This window comes from Aspergillus sydowii (genome assembly GCF_001890705.1).
Source record: "Aspergillus sydowii CBS 593.65 unplaced genomic scaffold ASPSYscaffold_2, whole genome shotgun sequence".
Taxonomy (NCBI): domain Eukaryota; kingdom Fungi; phylum Ascomycota; class Eurotiomycetes; order Eurotiales; family Aspergillaceae; genus Aspergillus; species Aspergillus sydowii.
In genome coordinates this window covers 795,185-814,765 of record NW_024467860.1, presented here as the reverse complement: position 1 = coordinate 814,765, position 19,581 = coordinate 795,185, and the positions used below count along the sequence as shown (strand labels likewise).

The 19,581-nt window shown below is 50.2% G+C and overlaps 4 protein-coding genes across 4 annotated transcripts; 3 read left to right on the top strand and 1 right to left on the bottom strand.

Moving 5' to 3' along the window:
- Positions 1-2,536: 2,536 nt before the first annotated feature.
- ASPSYDRAFT_27649 (survival factor 1 family protein) lies at positions 2,537-3,970 on the bottom strand (the record flags this gene model as incomplete). The annotated part of the gene is made up of 5 exons (XM_040844418.1): positions 2,537-2,635; positions 2,686-3,062; positions 3,113-3,540; positions 3,647-3,865; positions 3,951-3,970. The coding sequence occupies 5 exons, from the start codon at positions 3,968-3,970 to the stop codon at positions 2,537-2,539; spliced, it is 1,143 nt and encodes a 380-aa protein (XP_040705799.1).
- A 23-nt stretch (positions 3,971-3,993) lies between these two features.
- On the top strand, positions 3,994-5,355 carry ASPSYDRAFT_603143 (mitochondrial 54S ribosomal protein uL11m). The gene is made up of 2 exons (XM_040849835.1): positions 3,994-4,566; positions 4,631-5,355. Exons 1-2 carry the CDS (start codon positions 4,438-4,440, stop codon positions 4,961-4,963), a joined length of 462 nt encoding a protein of 153 aa, XP_040705798.1. The 5' UTR covers positions 3,994-4,437; the 3' UTR covers positions 4,964-5,355.
- Positions 5,356-6,653: 1,298 nt separating this feature from the next.
- On the top strand, positions 6,654-16,639 carry ASPSYDRAFT_54936 (uncharacterized protein; the record flags this gene model as incomplete). The annotated part of the gene is made up of 14 exons (XM_040848944.1): positions 6,654-6,705; positions 6,774-7,060; positions 7,150-8,527; positions 8,586-9,349; positions 10,462-11,357; position 12,011; positions 13,042-13,102; positions 13,241-13,319; positions 13,420-14,668; positions 14,722-14,932; positions 14,983-15,941; positions 15,995-16,083; positions 16,134-16,302; positions 16,361-16,639. The coding sequence occupies 14 exons, from the start codon at positions 6,654-6,656 to the stop codon at positions 16,637-16,639; spliced, it is 6,474 nt and encodes a 2,157-aa protein (XP_040705797.1).
- Positions 16,640-17,266: 627 nt separating this feature from the next.
- ASPSYDRAFT_85683 (tRNA lysidine(34) synthetase) lies at positions 17,267-19,232 on the top strand (the record flags this gene model as incomplete). Its single annotated transcript, XM_040851549.1, has 2 exons — positions 17,267-17,447; positions 17,521-19,232. 2 exons carry the CDS (start codon positions 17,267-17,269, stop codon positions 19,230-19,232), a joined length of 1,893 nt encoding a protein of 630 aa, XP_040705796.1.
- Between the last annotated feature and the right edge of the window lie 349 nt (positions 19,233-19,581).

The window sequence follows — 19,581 nt, the reverse complement described above, 5'->3', positions numbered from 1 at the left end:
TCACCATTTTGGTGTCATGTGGGAAGAAAATGTGAGTGCTTCTCTCTTTCCTGTGGGTTGGACATACAGGTTGCTAATCAGGTGGTCTTAGTTGGATGTTACCACACGACTGTTGAAGTTCGCCTGCGACATGCTGGACAGGATGATAATTAGGTAGGATGATATATTACGGCTTCTGTTCTGAGTTATTATTTTCTTTACTATGGAAATCAATAGACTGCTCTGCATTTTGAAAGATGCTCCAGCGTGACAATTCGGGCCACGACGTCCCTCAATACTTCCAGCTCGGCTACGGTGAGCAGGTTGGGACTATCCTGGCGGGCGTGCAGAAGGTCAAGAATATATCTAAGGGTCAGCTCTATGACTCTATCATCGATGTGTATGTGAAGAGTCTGCAAAATGGGTGGTGGTTGATGTTCGCTTGTGCGAAGCAGGAAAAGCTGTAGATGGGGTTGGAGTTGTGGAGAAAAGTAATTGCAAGGTTGATGAGGGATACATGAACATTAATTCGCCAATTTATGATGATAAAGCTGTGTATGGTTTCGTGGGGAAGGAATATAATGATCTTGATCTGAATATAGTCTGATTATTTAATGGGAACGCCATCTAGAAAACTATACCCGATACATACAAGATCCAGTATACCTCCTGTACTATTTGCAGGTAATACTAAATTCCATGCAGGAACTCATGGCCACTATGGGCCTGCAGCACCTCATGCACGAAGATGTGACTTTGTTTACAATATACCTGTCAAGAATGAATTCCCCAGAAACAAAACTTCCAATGAGTACTAGAGTTAACACTTTATCTTCCCTCACCAGTGATATTCTCATCCTCCCTCTCTGCATGTTTCGAAAAACAACTGAGTAACATCGGGCCATATTCCAGCAATGTGTATAATCACACATCGCTTGGAACAAACAACAAAAACCCTCTCTCAAGAAGATATCTCTGATCCGCACTTCCTCATAACTCCACTTATTGAAGAGCTCAACTGCTCCAACCGGCCCAAGACTAACGTGGGAGGGAAGCTACCACTGTGAGCCATCTGTATCACCTAGTCTGCTTGTCCTCCAACTGGTTGCAAACACCATCTCAATTCGTTTACTGAAATCCGTATAATGTGTGGCCCATCTGTCCAGCCGTATCATATCAGCACAGTAATCTGTCCGGGGAGACGATGGAAAGCAAGACATACCCGGTTCAGCGCGTAGACCACCTATTGAGCATCGAGAGTTTCCAGTCAGCATTGCTTCCTTCTACTCAATGGTCCACTAAAAGACCATTGGCTGCTCGATGCGTCTCTGTATGAAAAATACAATATAATTCAAAGACAGCGGAACAGCAACAGGAATGGAAATCGATAAATCGATGGATATGTCAAGTAAGAAACTCACATCTCGCGTTGTCACAAGCTAGAATCAACAAGCGAGAAGCCGTGCCGTGCCGTCAGTCCAGAGCTAGTATTTTTTGAAGCAGTTTCTAGGATCAACTTGCTTACCTTTCTCTGGTGCGATGGCGAAGTACTCGACTCTAGTACCAGAACAATGTTACGTATGATCTGTTTTTCCCATGTAAGAAAAAAAGTATATTAGTCCAGCGAACAGCCGCGCATACGAACGAGAGTCATGACATGGAAGCCAAGTAGAACTACTCACGTCTGACAAGCGCTCTTTCAAAACAATTCTGATCTCCTCATATATCTCTTTTTTTATTCGGTAAACTCCCCCGCGACGGGCGAGGCGACTGGGTATCCTTGTATTAGGCCCAGGGATGCACTCGAAACGGGATTGCTGGGGGCTTACCGGATGGCTGGTCGTGCTACATTGGGAAGATTAACTGTGTTAGCCGGACTGGGCTCCCCTGTCGTCTTCGAGAGGCCCTCATGTGGGTGTAGTGTTTGTGGATATGAGAACTGGGTCCCCGGGGAGGTGTGACAAACGTACTAATGCCGAGTATGTTGTCCCGCAAGATCCTATATACGTGATATTGAACGTTGGTGTTTCGTTTTAAGAAAGAACGAGAGGGGGGTTGTCGAAAAAGATATGGTTAACGTACCTGTGTCTTTTGTATCTCGACATAGGTAGTACGCATGTCGCTACTCGTGCCATTGTTATGTATGTGCTGACGATTCTGTGGTAGGAGAGTTATTCAAGCTAGCGGAATTGAAAGATGCTGTATGGTCGAGTCGGAGTTGAGAAGGGACACGAGGCCACGAAAGAAAAACATGGTCCGAGGGCGTCTTTAGTTTGTAGGCTATTATAACACTTTCTATGTTGTAACACGAGTCAAATGTGTTGAAATGCTGAAATGGACGAGTCTTATTGAGCCATGGCCAGTGGAAATGAGGCGTTTTCTACCTTAGCATACTGATAATGGGCAAAGAGCGTTGTGGATTAAACTAACTATACACTATGCAGACCTAGACTGCTACTTTATAGATATGTAATGTAACTCTGGTAGCACATGTCTTGAACAAGCACTCGAAACGCCGTTGATAATCCAGGGACCAGTGTTATGTACGTTGAAACATTTAGGAAATGAAAGTCGCCTCGGAGAACATGCTTCCTTCCTCCGTAAATTCTTCGTCGCCGACCTTGAGTTTCAGGGAGAGCTTCTCCTGAGGCGAGTACTGGCGAACAGTCAGCTTAGCGCAACTAGCCTCAACGAACCGTGGCTTACCTGGAAAATATATGGTCGCGTGCCTGCCACGCTGCCGGCAATGGTTTTTATGAAACCTGGCACTTCGGCCATGACGTCGACACGGTCAAGTTTTGACCCAAGCGGGCCGTCAACCTCTGCAGTGACGGGCTTACCGTCCTTCGTCTTTCCTTCCCACACCCATCTGATGGACTTTGGCTCCGGCCAGTTACTAGTTTCGTCCTCTGCCGCCTCTGTGTGAGTTGCAGTGTTGGAAGTGCCCGCGTAGATTATCTCGCCGTCCTTGACGATACCGCCAACATTTACCACGGTTGATCCGTAGGAGGGTGGTGTCGTAAACTCCATCATGATAGCGGAGAAAGAGGGCGTCTGGAAGTTGACAAAATTCCAGCGGGAAGCTATTCACGTCAGAACCATATCATAATTCCACCGACTTCTCTGTACGCACCTGCATGGTGGGGCTTCATGCCCTGAAGAGCCTGGGAGAACAACCCCCGACCCTTCATGTCATAAACCTTCTCTTTAGTGGTGATGGTCCCGGCTACATTGCATCGGGGCCAGAACATATGGCGCATAGAGCCCCATGGGTTCTCAGGGTCTGTACCGAAGTATGTTGTGCCATCCTTGCCGATGGCGAAACCTGGCGAGGTGCGGGTAAAGGTCAAATCAACGAGACAGCCTTCGTTCACAGCGGATTTAAAGGTGTATGTATCGCCCGCTTCGTTCAAAGACAGAGAGATGTTGTCAGCGGCAAAGGAGAGCATGCTCTCATCGAACATGTGGTTGTTAAGGGGATCGGAAAACCAGACGTGCGGCTTTCCATCGCCTGAGGTATTGAAGATCTTGCAGTTGAACTGTGCGGTAGTATGGATTCCACTGTGCATAAACCGTATGATTAGGAACCGTTACAAAAACCGGCCAAGGCGGAAAGTAAGCAGAATCGAGGGGTGAACATGACGGGGATGCAAGCGATGGGACTCACGCGATGTTGCTATAAATGATCTGAACCATAACTAGCGTGCCATCGTCGGCCATAGCATAGTATGTCTGGGTCTCGACATTTGTGTGCTGGAAGGCGCGCCATCGCAAATCCTCTTTGGTAAGCTCTCTGTAAGGGGCATCTTCGGTCTGTTGCTGAGAGACAGGTTGGATGGCTTCAGGGCCATAGATCGGTTCCTGCGTTCCCGCAACAGCGGAGAGGCTGTGGATACGGTTAGCAGGGCGATGATATGATTGCAGTCAAGGGATGGACAATGAGATGCATGGGCAGACAGAGATAAGCTTACGTAGATTTGAGCCAATTCATGGTGGATAGTCAGAATGGGAGTTGGAAGAAGGAAGGCGGAAAGTGAAGAGGGCTGGAGATCAGGGAGAAATCGATAGCGCGCGGGGCCCAAAGGGGTCTTCCAATCGACAATCAGAGCTTAGAATAGGTCACTCGCGCAGGCCAGGAGGTGAAGGATGAGTACTAGGTAATATCCGGGTACATATGAATTTCTAAACTACGTACTACCAGTCCGTCACCACCTCCTTTGTCTCTCGTTGGACCATGAACTACGCTTGGGCAACATTATTTAGTTATGACGTCCAGCATTTTTCCCGCGAGGACTGGGCTTCAAGAGGTTGTCTCCCAAAGCGGATAGAAACCCCGGCTTCCGATCTGCCATCCCGAATCGAAAATCTTGGCCGCAAATACAGAAACAGACAGCTCTGTTGACGTTGACGGATTGAACATTCCCTGGATACTTTCTTTCAACATATCACTCGTTCACAATGGCCAAGAAAGCATTAGCCAAGGACCAAATCGTCAAGCTTATTGTGGGAGCCGGACAGGCCAGCCCTAGTCCCCCCGTCGGTCCAGCTCTTGGTAGTAAAGGTGTTAAAAGCATGGATTTCTGCAAGGTAAAATGACCCCAAAAAATACTGCTCGGAAGATACAAGGAAATAAGAGACTAAGTATCCATAGGAATTCAATGCCAGAACAGCTCACATTAACCCCGGTGTCCCGATTCCCGCTCGCGTAACAGTGCGCCCCGATCGCTCCTTCCACTTCGATATCCGCACTCCTACGACAACATATCTGCTGTTGCAGGCGGCAAGGATAGAACCACGCAAGAACAGAATCCGTGGTGCCCAGAATCCCGGACACGAGACAATCGGCAAGATCTCCCTGAAGCACGTGTATGAGATCGCAACGATCAAGCACTCCGAGACGAGATTATCGGGATTGAGCTTGGAAGGACTCTGCAAGAGCGTCATGGCACAGGCGAAGTCTGTTGGAATTCAGATCGTCCCATAAGAGGTCAAATCGCGGAGGTGGACTACTTGAGTGATGTGGTGTCATTTGCATCGTGCCATAAGCAACTCCTTGGATATTATGATACCGGCGTTCTCGGAGATGGGTCTGTTATACTATGTACTATAGCCTTTGCATGCGATATAGAAAGCGCAACAAATCGCAACCTTCATATACTGTTTGCTTCGCTCCCCTGCTCANGTGTAGAGCGAGACTTGCCAAACTCAGAACTAGGGGTGAAGCATATGCCCATGGGGAAGGTGTGGCGAAGGTAACGGCCAGGGGCCAAGAAATAGGTACATAGTGATGAATGCTGATGCGTTGTGTCACCGAGACTCCTCCTAGAATCTGTCTGTTCTGGCGAGGAGGATCATAACCATATCCAAGCGCTTGGCAGCACAACCCAAGCAGACAGTGACTCAGGAAATTATGCATTTTGCACATGGATCTTACTAATATGCTTGGCAACACTCACCGGGCGCTGGAAGTGACAGAAGCCCAGCAATTCGCCCGGTGCCACTTAGCCAAGTATGAGGTGAGGAGGCTATATCAAACTTGGAGTGGGATCCCCGCAGTGTAGTGCAGGTTTCAAGCCTGGAGATAGTACAGATGGATCTCGCGTTAATGGTCTTTTCCAGAAACGGAAAAGAAATGATTGCCAATAAAAACGATGCGGCTTGATGATGCACCCCATATTATTCAGGTTGCGTTGGTATGCAAGGAGCAATGAATCCCGGCTGCTTCTGGAAAACATCACCGATCTGGAGCAGCGACCAATGCGGTATCCATGTTCAGCCACCTGCACGGGATCATTCTAGGCTGGATTCGAGAAAATCGCATTCTCCCTGCGGCTAAGACTACTGTAACCCAGCGGGGTAGATGGGGTTGGCAGGTGATGCAACGGATAATACGGGATTACGGAGTGCTCTTCAGACTCCAGAGCGTAGTCATCAGTGCTGCCAACGAGGCGTGGCTCCGCGGGATTCCGAATGCTGCGAAAAAACGAAAATCATTCTTCGTCTATACCCATCGACTTGGCGAGCATTCTGCTTCTTGTCCTCTCGTCATCAGTAACCATTAACCAACCGCCCATCTGTCTCTCTTCTTCCTGGCCTGGAACCTGATAAAGCCTAGCCCATGTGGTCAATCTAGACTGCAGTGGATCTCGCCGCTATTGCCGCCGCCGCTTGTTTTTTCTCTCCAAGTCGGGGACACCGCCGCCGCCGCTCTTGCTCTCTCTCCTCCAGTTCCCTGTTCTATTTCTACTGCTACTACTAGCCTCTCCCCCTCCTCTTCCCTCCCACTCTTCCCTAATCAGACTCTCCACTCTCCTCTCCCCTTCCTTGCCCTATCCTCATTCGCAACGGAATTTGTTGCTGTCTTGGGCGATTCCTTGGTGGTCCGAAATCCTCCCGTCCGTTTGACTCCGGGCCTGCAGCGAAGCTCCCGGGCCGTTGTGAGTAACAGCAGCAACCGGACTCGTCGAAACGTTTGCTCCGTCGCCCACGCGAAACCCGCGCCCTTCTACGCCTCGTCCCACCAAATCCCTTCACCAATTGTCCTGAAAAGAATAAAACAGGTTTTACATGGGAGTTGTATATTCTACCTTGTGCTCCTCTTCGTCTGTCACGACTCGCTGAACTCCCATTGCGTCTTTGGAGGGGCATGACTTCCGCCCGCGGTCCTCGACAATATGACGTCTAAGGCGACTGATTCTGCAGATGGGAAAAACCCTGCGCAATTCGGTAAGCACTAACTGTCGCACTTGTGATTTTATTCCAATTGTACGTTCTAATAGGATTTCCGTCTTCAGCCGAAACCCTGCAATCCCAAAATGTAGACCAGGCGCCCGCCGGACAGGTTTCTGATTCTGGTAACACCGATGCCAAATCCAAGCAGCAACCTGCGCAGGTGCGCTTCTCTTCAGTGAATGAGGAGTTTGAGCCACCGGAGCTGCCTCCCGCTGGCAAGACGCCGGCCAGCGATCCGAAGCAAGAAGATGATCTCCGTTCGCTCGCGGCAACCCTTCAAAAGTCTCAGCTACAAGAGTCGAGAATGTTTAACATCTCGTACGATCCGGTCTCTCTTCCATCGTCAAGGGTATGGCTTCATTCCTCGTCATTAACCTTTCCACATCCCGTTATTTCGTTGGTGAAGTAGTCTCTGTGCTAACTGTTTGCTTCTTTTAGGTCGCATCTCGAGAGTCAAGCGATCGCAGTGCACGAGAGAATGGGTCCGAGTTACCCTCAACTCATACTTCCCCTCCAGCATCAGCGATGCAATCACCCCCTCTTACACCAGCTGCGACTCATTCTCGTGAAGCTCAAAACAACGACGCCGCACAGACTGGACCTGCGCAGACGACAGCAAAGCACGCCCCTCCTCCTTCCCAACCCTCAGAAATCACTCCCTCTGCCTCTCCCCCATCAAGCGCGCAATCGAAGAGTGCAGTTGCACAGAGCGCTCCCAGCTCGCGTCCATCGTCAACGGATCAGCTATCAAGACAGAGCGACGTCACGCAAACATCCTCACATCCTCTCAACGGAACAAAACATCGAGCACAATTTTTTGTTGGCCCGGAGGGAAGCACGCGAGATGAGAGTCCACCAATGACACCCGGCGCCAACGTAGAGAGCTACACCCCTCCCGGTGCCATCACACCAATTGGCGACCTGAATGACCCGTATGCACGCAGCAGGCGGCCTCCACAGTCAAAGAATCTCACGCAGCTTGATCCACGATTTATATTCACTGGTCGTGATTTCAAACGCAGGGGACGCCATGCAACATCTCATCCTCGTCCTTCGAGCGCACGCTCATCTAGCGCATCGGATCTCAAAGGGAGCGATAAGCGAGCGGGTATTTTTGGCGGGAAGAAGGACGTACGACAGACAGAAGCAGAAACCAAGCCGCACGGTCATATGTCAGAACTCAAGCGGTTCTTCAAAATGGGTCACAAGCATAAGCGTGGAGAATCGCCCACCTCAAAGAAGTCCAGCCGTTCGTCTGGAAAGAACACTCCTTATCAAATGGCACCGGACAATGTTCCATTTGCGGATGACCACGGCCTCAACTCTAAATACGGAAAACTCGGGAAGGTTCTTGGCTCAGGTGCTGGTGGCTCCGTTCGGTTACTTAAGCGCAACAGCGACGGCGTCACATTCGCCGTAAAGCAATTTAGGGATCGTCATTCCTGGGAAACGCTGAAAGAATATTCCAAGAAGGTGACCGCGGAATTCTGTATTGGATCGACTCTCCACCATGGCAATATCATAGAGACACTTGATATTATCCAGGAGGGAAGCCATTGGTATCAGGTTATGGAGTATGCACCGTTTGATCTATTTGCCATCGTCATGACAGGTAAAATGTCCAAAGACGAAGTGGCCTGTTCTTTCAAGCAGATCTTGAGCGGCGTGGCATACCTACATGGAATGGGCCTAGCTCATCGAGATCTGAAACTGGATAACGTTGTCGTCAACGAGAATGGAGTTATGAAACTCATTGACTTTGGAAGCGCTGTGGTCTTTCGGTATCCCTTTGAAAATGACATTGTGAACGCGTCGGGTGAGTCTATGACAACAATAATCATGTTCGAAAACAGAAAGTGTTCTGACTGCTTTAGGAATCGTCGGATCCGACCCATATCTAGCGCCAGAGGTTTATGATGAGAAGAAATACGACCCTCGCCCAACAGATATCTGGTCTCTAGCCATCATTTTTTGCTGCATGAGCCTACGCCGATTTCCTTGGAAGCAGCCCCGAGTCAGCGACAACTCATATAGACTCTTTGTTTCGACGCCGACACCTGGCACTCCTGTCCCCGACGCCGATCCAAGGCGGCATCGGCCTGTAAAATCGGCGCCGAATCTCACAATTAACCCCAATGAGGAAAAAGGCACACAGTTCGCATCGGCTCTTAGCGAAGATCCTTCGAAAATAATGGCGACGCCCCCACGGTCCCCTGTTAAACCGCCGGCGTCTCCTGCTAAACCACCAGCAGCCAACCAAGAGGAAAACCGCCCACCAGAAAGCCCACAGGAGAAGGCAGATGGCAACAACAGTTCCGATAATAAGACTAGTGGCCAAAACAAACCAACTCGGACTACAAGCAAAGAGGCGCCTCCGCTTCCATCTGGCTCAACACAATCGACTGGGCAACGTCAGGAAGTCATCAAGGGCCCTTGGAGACTGCTGCGGCTTCTTCCTCGTGAAAGCCGCTACATCATCGGCCGCATGCTTAAAGTGAGCGTGAAAGATCGAGCCACTCTCGATGATGTATTGACAGATGAGTGGGTGCGAAATATCAGAGCATGCCAGCAGGAGTTGACAGGGGAGGTGATCAAGGCGCCGGGCCATACGCACGTTCTCGAGCCGCCTTCCCCGACTGTGCCTGTGGCCAGTAAGGCTAAATGATTTTGGCAGCCGATTGTGTATAATGACCGAATTGAAAAGAAAGAAAAAAAAAAGAGAAGGAAAGAAAACTTCATTCATCCTTCTGTGTTGTGCGCTTTCAGATGCATGGCGTCTTGTGTTCTATACCGTCCTTTCGCGATGATCTTTTGCGGCGCAGCTAACTACAATTAGACCTACTTTGTCGTCAACCTTTTGTATCCCCCAGGTGGTGGATTTGTTTTATCTTCTGTGCCCAATATGCCCATTGACATTGTTCATACACTGTTAGGTCGACTACCTCCTCTAATTTCTGATCCGTCTTTTGTCTCATCTCGGCGTTGTGGTCGGTGTTGTGGTAGCAGTAACCTTTCCGCGGGAATTTGCCGCAGGGTCCTTGTTTTGTTTAGTTTTGCTCTTTTGTTTTGTTTTCTTCTTCCTTTTTTTTTCCAGTACTTGCTTCTTGCTTTCTGGGTTTTTGCCTCACTTTTGGCTTCGATATTGCCCCGTAGGAGTTCATCCTGCACATGAGTCCAGCAGTGCATTTGTTGTATTCCGAGGCTCCTTCCTTTCATATCTACCTGTCTTTAATTTCACCCCAGAGGCGAGCTCTTTTAGCAATAGATTACATGAATACATCAAAAGTGATCGATTTGATCAATCAAATAGTGCTAGGTTCGGAGAGTACGTATGGAGTACTTACGGATACCGTGTGATAGTAGTTGGAAGCGCCGAAGCTGGCCGAACGGAACTGCGGTATCGGCGGAGATAAGGCGATTACGGGAGGGCTGCCGACAAAATGTTGGACTGCATAGGAAACTTCAGGAATCTCCAATTCTCCATTTCTCCATTTCCCCAAATTTCCCCTCTCTCTGATTCTCTGCGCTTTCCTTCTAGCATCCCACGGATTCGAACTGTGAAGAACGGAATGCTTGTTTAACTTTCGCCTCCATAAATTTCTCCAACACAGATGGCGGAGTCACGGGATCAACGTCAAGAGCCCTTGGTGTCCTCACTCTGGACCAGGTCCCTAATTGTACGCGAAGGACGCCTTCTATTCCAAAATTGCCGTCATGAACTGACCTAGGCACTCTGCCGACTCTTTCTAGTCCGGCGCTGTTGCGGGTCTCACAGTCGATTGCTCCCTTTACCCGCTCGATACAATCAAGACCCGTCTCCAAAAAGCCAGGCACCATGCGCCCGCAGCCCCCGCTCCAAGCGTCTCTCTCCGACAGACAATCCGCGGCATCTACGCAGGCCTTCCCTCCGTTCTGTTCGGTTCAGCCCCCTCCGCCGCATCCTTCTTTATAGTCTACGATGGCGTCAAACGCACCCTCCTTTCCTCAGCGAACCCCGAGTCACAATCCCGCAGCCACATAATCCTTACCCAATCGCTCGCCTCTTCGATGGGTGAGATTGCAGCTTGCGCGGTCAGAGTCCCGACGGAAGTCGTCAAGCAACGAGCCCAGGCCGGCCTCTTCGGCGGCTCCAGTCGGCATGCGCTAAAGGACATCTTGTCCCTGCGGCATCCGGACCCCAAGACCGGTGCGAAAAGAGGATACGGACAGGTTATCCGGGAGCTGTACCGTGGGGCTGGTATCACGATTGCGCGTGAAATCCCGTTTACGGTCCTGCAGTTCACGATGTGGGAGGGCATGAAGGAGACATATGCCAAGCGCCGGCAATTGGAGGCTGGATTGGGTACGACGGTTGGCGCGCAGGTGCCAGCGTCGACGAGTGCAATTTTTGGAAGTATTGCGGGTGCGATATCGGCGGGGTTGACGACGCCGTTGGACGTTATTAAGACCCGGGTTATGCTTGCGCGGCGCGGGGATGGTTCGGAAGGGAAGGCGGGAGTAAGAATTAAGGATGTGGTGCAGGAGATTTCAAAGGAAGGATTTGGAGCATTTTGGAGAGGTGTGCAGCCGCGAGTTGCGTGGATTGGCATTGGGGGTGCGGTCTTCTTGGGCAGTTACCAGTGGGCATGGAATACTTTGGAAGGAAAGTCGAAAGCAGAGGACTAGGTTGAACTGACGTATCATAATGTGTATATATACTGATAGAATCTCGATTAGAGCTAGAACAGTCATAAATAGGCAAGGTCGGATATAGCTAAAGCTTCTAGCTACCTGTTTCATGTCCGGGTATATGTTCATGAGCTGTCATTGGAAGACCTTTTCTGCGCGGCTCATGCACAATGGTATCACAGAATCAGGAAACCTCGTGGTTCCTGAGCAACCATTGCAGCTCTTCCACCTGCTCAGGACTAAGTAGCTTCTCCATCGCCTCATGCGTCAGAAAGTCATGGTCCGCCGCCTCGAAGCCCGGGACAACGGTCTATTTAAATCAATGGATATCAGAACACAGACCATAATAAACGGTGATCCTTTTACAACTTACCTCACTGATCAATAACCCTCCAGATTGCAGCTGTTTCTCGTTTCCATCTCCATCTTTGACTCCTGGTGAATCATCCTCCGGCAACAAATAACTCGCCTTATAGTCACCCCCTTCCACGCACCACTGCAGTCGCTCCCCCATCTCAACCCTCTGACCAACAACAAAAGACTCAATCGATGCCTTTACCTTACCCTCGCCGTCCTCGCGCGCCGCCCGATCAATATGGATGACGACATACCGTCCTCGACCGCGGTGAAGCGTATGCACCGTCCGGCTGCGATTCCGATGGAACGCGCCGAGCGGCGAATGCGGCGTTAAGAGGTAGAATATGGTTGTGCTGGCGAATCGAGTTGTGTCGTTGTCGTTGTCGTTATTGTATTCATTCTTATTCGATTTCTCACCTTTTACGTCAGTGGTGAGGTTGTTGTTGGCAGTGCTATACTTGTTTATCCTTTCGATATTGGTGTAGTGGTAGGGGTTTGCTATGCGCAGCGGACTGCGGTCTGTTTGGTTGTAGTAGCCCCCCTCGGGGTGGGGGGTGAGTTGTAAGGTCAAGATGAGAGATTGGATGGAGGGGGATTCGTGGGAGGAATTGGATGAGCAGGGGATCTTTGTAGGGGGGTAGACAGGTTTGATTGAGGAGAGGGGGATGTCGGTTGTCATTTTGAGTGATTGTAAATTGTGAATATATTTTCCCCAATCTACCATTTGGTGAAAAGGCTGACAGCTTGTGCCAGTCTCTGCTGTATAGTTATATCATTATATCATGATTACATTCCAGAATATATACACAATTACCCACTTCAGACCCATTCAATTGGCCGGATCGGGCTCCGTGTCGGTCTTTGCTGTTTGAGGCTGGTGCTGCTTGATGCTCAACTGTCAAACTGCGGTCGCTCCCGGAGCAGATTTCGATATAGCCGGTCTCTCTGGGTGCAATTAAAGAGGACCAGGATCGAATCCTTTATCGAAGGAGTGGAAGAGGAACGAAGGGGCCGAGCGCATCGGCCAAGTAGATTAATAAATCCACCAGGCACAACCTCATCGCCTCCAAGTCTCATTCCCCGCCTCTCCTCCACAGCCTCCTTCTCCCAAACGTCGCTTCTGCTGAACTAGAGTCGTCCTGCTTGTCGCTGCCATCCTTTTTGTGTTGTCGGACTTGTTTTTGTAGGGGAATGCTTGTCTCCACCGCTGTCTGTCTGATCGCACGTTCGTGAGCAGCGATCGTCCTGCCGTCACTGCCTCCGCATCGCCCGTTCCCTCCGCACTTTCACCTGCTTCACCCGCAGCTCGTCGCTGTTGTCGCCTGCTGCATGGCACGCAAACTGAGCCACCAAAGGGTCACATATGGTAAGTGTTTTGCACTGCGATGACCTTTTTGTATTTTTGTTTTATCTCGTTCTCCCACACTCCAAAGCCCGCTCGCACGCCCTCCGATAGCTCCGATGTCTGGATTTGCAGCTGACCAAAGTATCATTGTTTGTCCAGTGCTCCCTCCTGCCGATGCACCCGGTGGTCATCGGCTGGGTGTCAATAGCTTAGCGATAGACCCGGAGAGATCGACTCTGTGAGTGCCCGAACCGCCGTCTGACGCTCTCTGTTTAAGAAACACTGCAAGTCGCAGTCGTCGGTGTTGCCCCGATTCTGACCAAACTCTCTTGCTCTAGCTACTCGGCTGGTCGCGACGGAGTGATATGCTCGTGGGACGTCGACCTTCCCTCACTTCCCTCGTCCTCGGCCTTGAAACCCGGTCCGACCAAGTTTCATAATCAGGTTCAGGCGCACACGCACTGGATTAACGACATCGTCCTAACACAGAACAATTCTGCCCTCGTTAGTGCCTCGTCGGACACCACGGTTAGGCTATGGCGGCCTCACTCCGAGACTACCGACGTCCCGGAGCCCATCGGTAAACACACCGACTATGTTAAGTCGCTTGCGAGCCCAGGATCCCAGTCAACATGGGTTGCGTCCGGCGGTTTGGATCACAAAGTTAACTTGTGGGACCTCAATGGCAAAGGGCAGACCCTTAGCATAGGTGCTGCTGGTACGGATGAAGGTGCGAAGGGTTCAGTTTACGCTTTGGGCGCTGTTTCTTCGGTCCTGGCTAGCGGTGGGCCTGAAAAGCTGGTGAGGGTGTGGGATCCCAAGTCCGGAAAATTAATTACGACGTTCGTTGGGCATACGGACAACATTCGAGATATTCTAATCAACAGTGATGGCGATACGATTATGTCTGCGTCTTCGGACCAAACTGTCAAGATCTGGTCTCTGACGGCAGGTCGATGTATGCATACGCTGACTATGCACAACGACAGCGTTTGGTCACTTTATTCGAACCATCCCAGGCTTTCCGTCTTTTACTCTAGCGACCGATCGGGTCTGGTTGCCAAAACTGATACGAGGAATGCATCCGATATTGAACAGGGTATTTGTGTGGCTGCAGTACAGGAGCAGGAGGGCGTGGTCAAGGCCGTAGCAGCTGGCGATCACATCTGGACTGCAACACCAACGTCAAGCATCAATCGCTGGAGTGACATTGATACAACTGCAGAAATTGACGCCCCCAAAGTACTGGCTGACCCTTCAGACACAAACGACAAAGAGTCAGACAAGTCGCCGCCCAAGGAAAAACCAACAACGATACCCTACGAGTCACTTTTGCTTCTTTCCAACACCTCTATTCTGCCCAGCTCACGGATACCCCAAGCATCCAACCCGGTTGCAAATGGTCAGCCATCCTCACCACAACCGGACATCGAGGAGGAACTAGGCATCGCAGTTCCTGTTTTTTCTCTGCCCGAAGAAACGGTAGAGGGTCAGCATGGTTTAATAAAATATTGCTTGTTGAATGACCGAAAACGCACATTAACACAAGATTCTGCTGGCGAAGTCATTTTATGGGACCTGCTTAGGGTAACCACCACCTGCTTCCCCAAGTGAGATGGTGCCATGCTAACGATGTCTAGTGTGTACCTATCAAGTCATTCGGCAAACGTCATATGGATGATGTGGAATTAGAGGTCAATACTACTGAGAGTGTCGCACACTGGTGCACGATTGATATTCGAACGGGAAGGCTGTCTGTGATACTCGAGCCAGGAAGGTGCTTCGACGCGGAAATATACGCGGATGAGGCCCAGCTTGCAGACTATTCTCAAATACGGGAAGACCAAAGATGTGCGCACACCTTTCCTTACATTAGACTTCGTCTTGCTGACCTGGTATAGTGAACCTGGGAAAGTGGGTCCTACGTTGGCTATTCGCTCCGTTGGTAGATGAACAGGTCAAGCGTGATGCTGAATACCGTATCGAAGCGAAAGTTAAAGCGGAGGAAATGGCTAAGTCACATAGTCAGACCGCGCCAGTGGATATTCCAGGCAAGTTAAGCGTCCCGATACCGTTGGATCCATCTTCCGCTCCTGGACGCTCGGGCTATGATTCATTCGGCAGTCCTACAACCCCTGGTTTTGGAATAGGCTTTGCCACGAGCCCTGGCTCATTGACGGCGTCGGTTCTGAACCCCGGAAATAACAACCCCAACAATATGGGGACGTCCCCAGGAGAGTCTTCTGATTATTTAATGTCACATCAAAGTGCCGATGTGGCGAGAAGCTCCATGTCGGATAGGTCGAGCGACTACTTCTCGTCTCCCAAAGCTCAAACAACATCCGCAGAACCCGATAAGCCCCTGGCCACACCAGGAGGAGAACAGACACCAACTGCTACTTCGGCCAGTGAGCCGGATAAAGATGAACGCAAGAAGAGCAGCTCGCGCTTTGGAAAGAAGTTCCGAATGGACTTCCCCAAGAAGCTGGGACGTACCTCGTCTGAAGCCAAGCCGCAGATACAAGAAGAAAAGGTGGAGGAGCCTGAGATGACATCCGTGAAGGAGGAGAAGGTTTTCGAAAACAACCTCAGCGGCTTTATTGAGCGAGTACATCACGATTATGAGGAATATCTTTCTGGCAACCCGAGCCAGGACCTGGCGTCGGCGTTTGCTCCCAGCGACAAGAGCGAGACACCCTTTCTGGAGATACCGAATCGCACTGTGGTTTTCATCCAAGAAGAATCGGGTGATTCGGTTGTCGCTACGGATATCTACAGAGGTACTGTTGAGAATATCAGCCAGGATAGGGAGAAACTGGAGAAGACCATGCCGTTGTGGCTAGCTGATTTGCTACTCAGGGTAAGTGAATAATTGCATATCGTGGCCCATTTCTTTTTTTCTAACCTAGTCAGAACCAAATGCCATTCAAGGAGCCGGTCAAAGTTGCATTTACACTGAAACCATACGACGACTCCCTACCGCCTGTCGTCAAACCAGAACCGTAAGTCCTGAGCGCCGTGGACCTCTTGGGTAGTACTGACAGAAACACAGACCTAGCTTTAATGGCAACGCAAACAACTCCCGGCTGAACGCCAACAGAATGCTTCGGGCCAAGAAGATACTAGCATACGTATCGGAGCGCATTGAAGAACCGACCAACGACCCGGTGCAAGATGCAATGAAACCCGAGGAATACCTTGAACTGTACTGTCAAAACATTGTAAGTGTCCCTCAGCATAGCTCACATCACGTCCCGGAAGTTAGTTAACAACAAATAGCTCATCACTCCCAACATGACTCTTGCCACCATAAGAGCGCTCCACTGGCGTAACAGCACCGATATGGTTCTCCATTACAAGGCTACTGACAAGAAGGCGATCCGACTGATAGGGTCTGACAAAAGCAACAATGCCAATGAAAATCCAGGAATTGAGGAGCCCCAATCCAACCAACAACCCCAGTCTGAGTCAGGCGGAGCTGGAGCTGCCCATGTCGAGGATGCCGGAGCTTCTCAGGGCAGCACGGCTTCAGGGTCTGTTTCTGTAAGCAACAGTTGATTTAGCGCTGTATTATGCGCTTAAGCATAGATATCTTAGCACATTCCCGCCTGGCCGTCTCTTTTTCGTTTGCCGCGCACCAGGTAAGGCCCATGATGGCTTCGTTGTTTTACGGTGCTGCGCGATACCTCTGTTCTCTTTTTTTTTAGCGATTATCAAGTTGGCCCCCTCTGTGTGCATACGGCATAAATATGTATATATTAGCTATTTAAGCACAAAATTCGGTCTGCGTAGTCAAGGAATTAGATCCTCCATGTAGTACAGAGTATATACCTCGTGGTCATTAGATCACGTGCGCAGCCCTGCCGCGATACCGTAAAGCGGCAAGACATCCATTTCAACCTCTCATTCTCTATATCAACCGAACCAATTTACATCCCCAACACGCACAATACATGGACCATACATGGCAGCGTCATGTCTTACGAGGTCAAAAATCGCTGGCGCAATTACCGTCCCGCAATTCACCGATGCGCTAAATCGAACATGGCTCGACTCGTATCGTTTTCGCCCGGGGACGACATCAGGCGTGCCCCGTAGATTAGGTTAGTTATCTCTGATTGACTATGCTATGAATACAAATTTAATGACTTCGTAGGTCTTGCTGTCAGTGGGGGAGCAGATTCGATGGCCTTGGCATATCTATGCAGGCAGTGGGAGAGACAGAAACAAGCCCAAGCCCGCGGCGTCAATGTTAATGGCAATGATGGCGATGAAGCGAGCGTCACGGCTTTTGTCGTCGATCATAAGGCTCGAGAGGAAAGTACACGGGAAGCACATACCGTTGCGAACTGGCTTGGAGAACTAGGTGCGTGTTTCAACCCGTCCGCTCCCTCGAAGCGTAGTAGGAGGTAGTAGGTGAGCCTAGCTAAGAAATCCAGGTATCGCGACCCAAATCCTTCCGCTAGACTGGACGGGCGTCAGACCTTCTGCATTCGAAACGCAGGCGCGTCGCTTGAGATTCCAGGCGCTGGGAAAAGCGTGTAGGAACCGGGGCATCGAAGCACTACTTATGGGTCATCACCAGGATGACAACGTCGAGACTACGATCTGGAGACTTTGCTCTGGTGCCCGCGGTGCAGGACTAGCGGGCATCTCTCCCCTTGCAAGGATTCCAGAGTGTCATGGTCTTCATGGAGTGTCGGGGAGTGGGGAGACCGTCACAGTGGATGCTGATGGGTTTGTCCAATCCCAGCACCAAACCCCAACTCCAAACCAGCGGAGCAGTGCGCGGGTATCAACAGGCGGAATCCTCATTTGTCGACCACTTCTCTCCTTCCCTAAAGCGAATCTCGTCGCAACATGCCACGAGAATAACATCCCTTTCGTCTCGGACCCAACAAATTTCGACCCGACCCTTACGCCTCGGAATGCGATCCGCTCGCTTCTGTCGTCTAATTCTCTACCACGTGCTCTACAGAACCCGTCTATCCTATCTTTAGTCGACCACAGCCGGGGCTTAATTCATGACTCGCACCGTTTCTCAGATAGTATTCTTGGATCCCAATGCAGGGTACTTAATCTCAGGCTCGCTTCGGGCTCTATCGCGGTCCAGTTTAAATCTCCACCGTGTTCATCTACGGAGGATCAACCGCAAGTGATACCACCTCAGCGCCTCCACGAACTCCAGGCCTTCACTCTTCGTCGGATAACGGAACTGGTCTCCCCATTTCCGGACAATCATTTCGCACTCAATAGTTTTGAAGGGTTCACCGGTCGTGTCTTCCGTTCTCCCGCCACCACAGAACAAGCAGCTGGGGAAGAGAAAATATGGAAGAAGCAAAAGCCATTTACATTAGGCGGCGTGCTCTTCCACCCCCTGAAGCCCTCGAATACCAACCCGTCTACCACGACGACGACGACGACAACAGCAGCCAGTGACGATGATGGTGCTGGAAAGGGCGACACGAACTGGCTTCTAACTCGCCAACCATACATGCGTCGTCGCGATCCAATCCTTCACTTCAGTTTACCAAACCCAACCTTTCCGAACAGTCCAGAACAGGAGTCACATATACCTTGGACACTGTGGGATAACCGCTTTTGGATCCGTGCTTCGGTCGTCCCTGGACAACATTATTTAATACCTCAATGCACCTCAAATCCCCAATTTCAACATGGAGACGAAGATCAAACTTCTACTTCCTCCTCTACTCCCTTACCTACTCGGACACCATCCGAAAACAACGAGAAACGTTCCAAAGAAGGCCGAATCCAACTTGTCATTCGCCCTCTCCGCCAATCAGATCTATCCACTCTCCGTCGACTGCATACCAAAAGGCCAAAAACAAAAGACCAAAAGACCAATTATGTATGTGGGGGTGAGAACGAAAATAAGGACAGCTCTGCTGTAGCTGCATTTGTTGCGAAACTAGATCGGGAAGCTCCGGGGCAATCACGGTTTACTGTTCCCGTCCTTGCTATTGTGGAGGGTGGAGTCGATGGTGTTGTGGGAGCAGTTGATGTGCCGTTAGCCTTGCCAACAATCGATCTAATGTTTCCGAGGTCGGAGTCTAGGGGTTGGGCGATAACCTGGGAGTGGAAGTATAAGATGATTGACCTTGAATCATTAAAGTTGATGGGGTCAGTATAAGCTATGCACGCTAATCCACAAATGGAAAAATGAAAATAGATCCACCATGATAATGAGAGAAAGTAATCAGGCATCGGCGGTTGATCCCTCGCCTCAGCATTGTCAACAGGCCGAGGTATGATACATGCATTTCAGCCACTTGTTTACATACAAAGAAAATGACATCCTTCAAAGCATGGAGACCCGTACTCGCCGGTCTCCTAAGTGTATCCAAATCCAGACGCCGTAAGTACCAAGTCTTTAAAAGGAAATACAAGAAACGCTCATATGCTCGTACCTGACACCCAAATTTCCCTCATGGCGCGAAGGACATAACAGACCATATTCTGCGAACTCGGTCCTGTTTAGT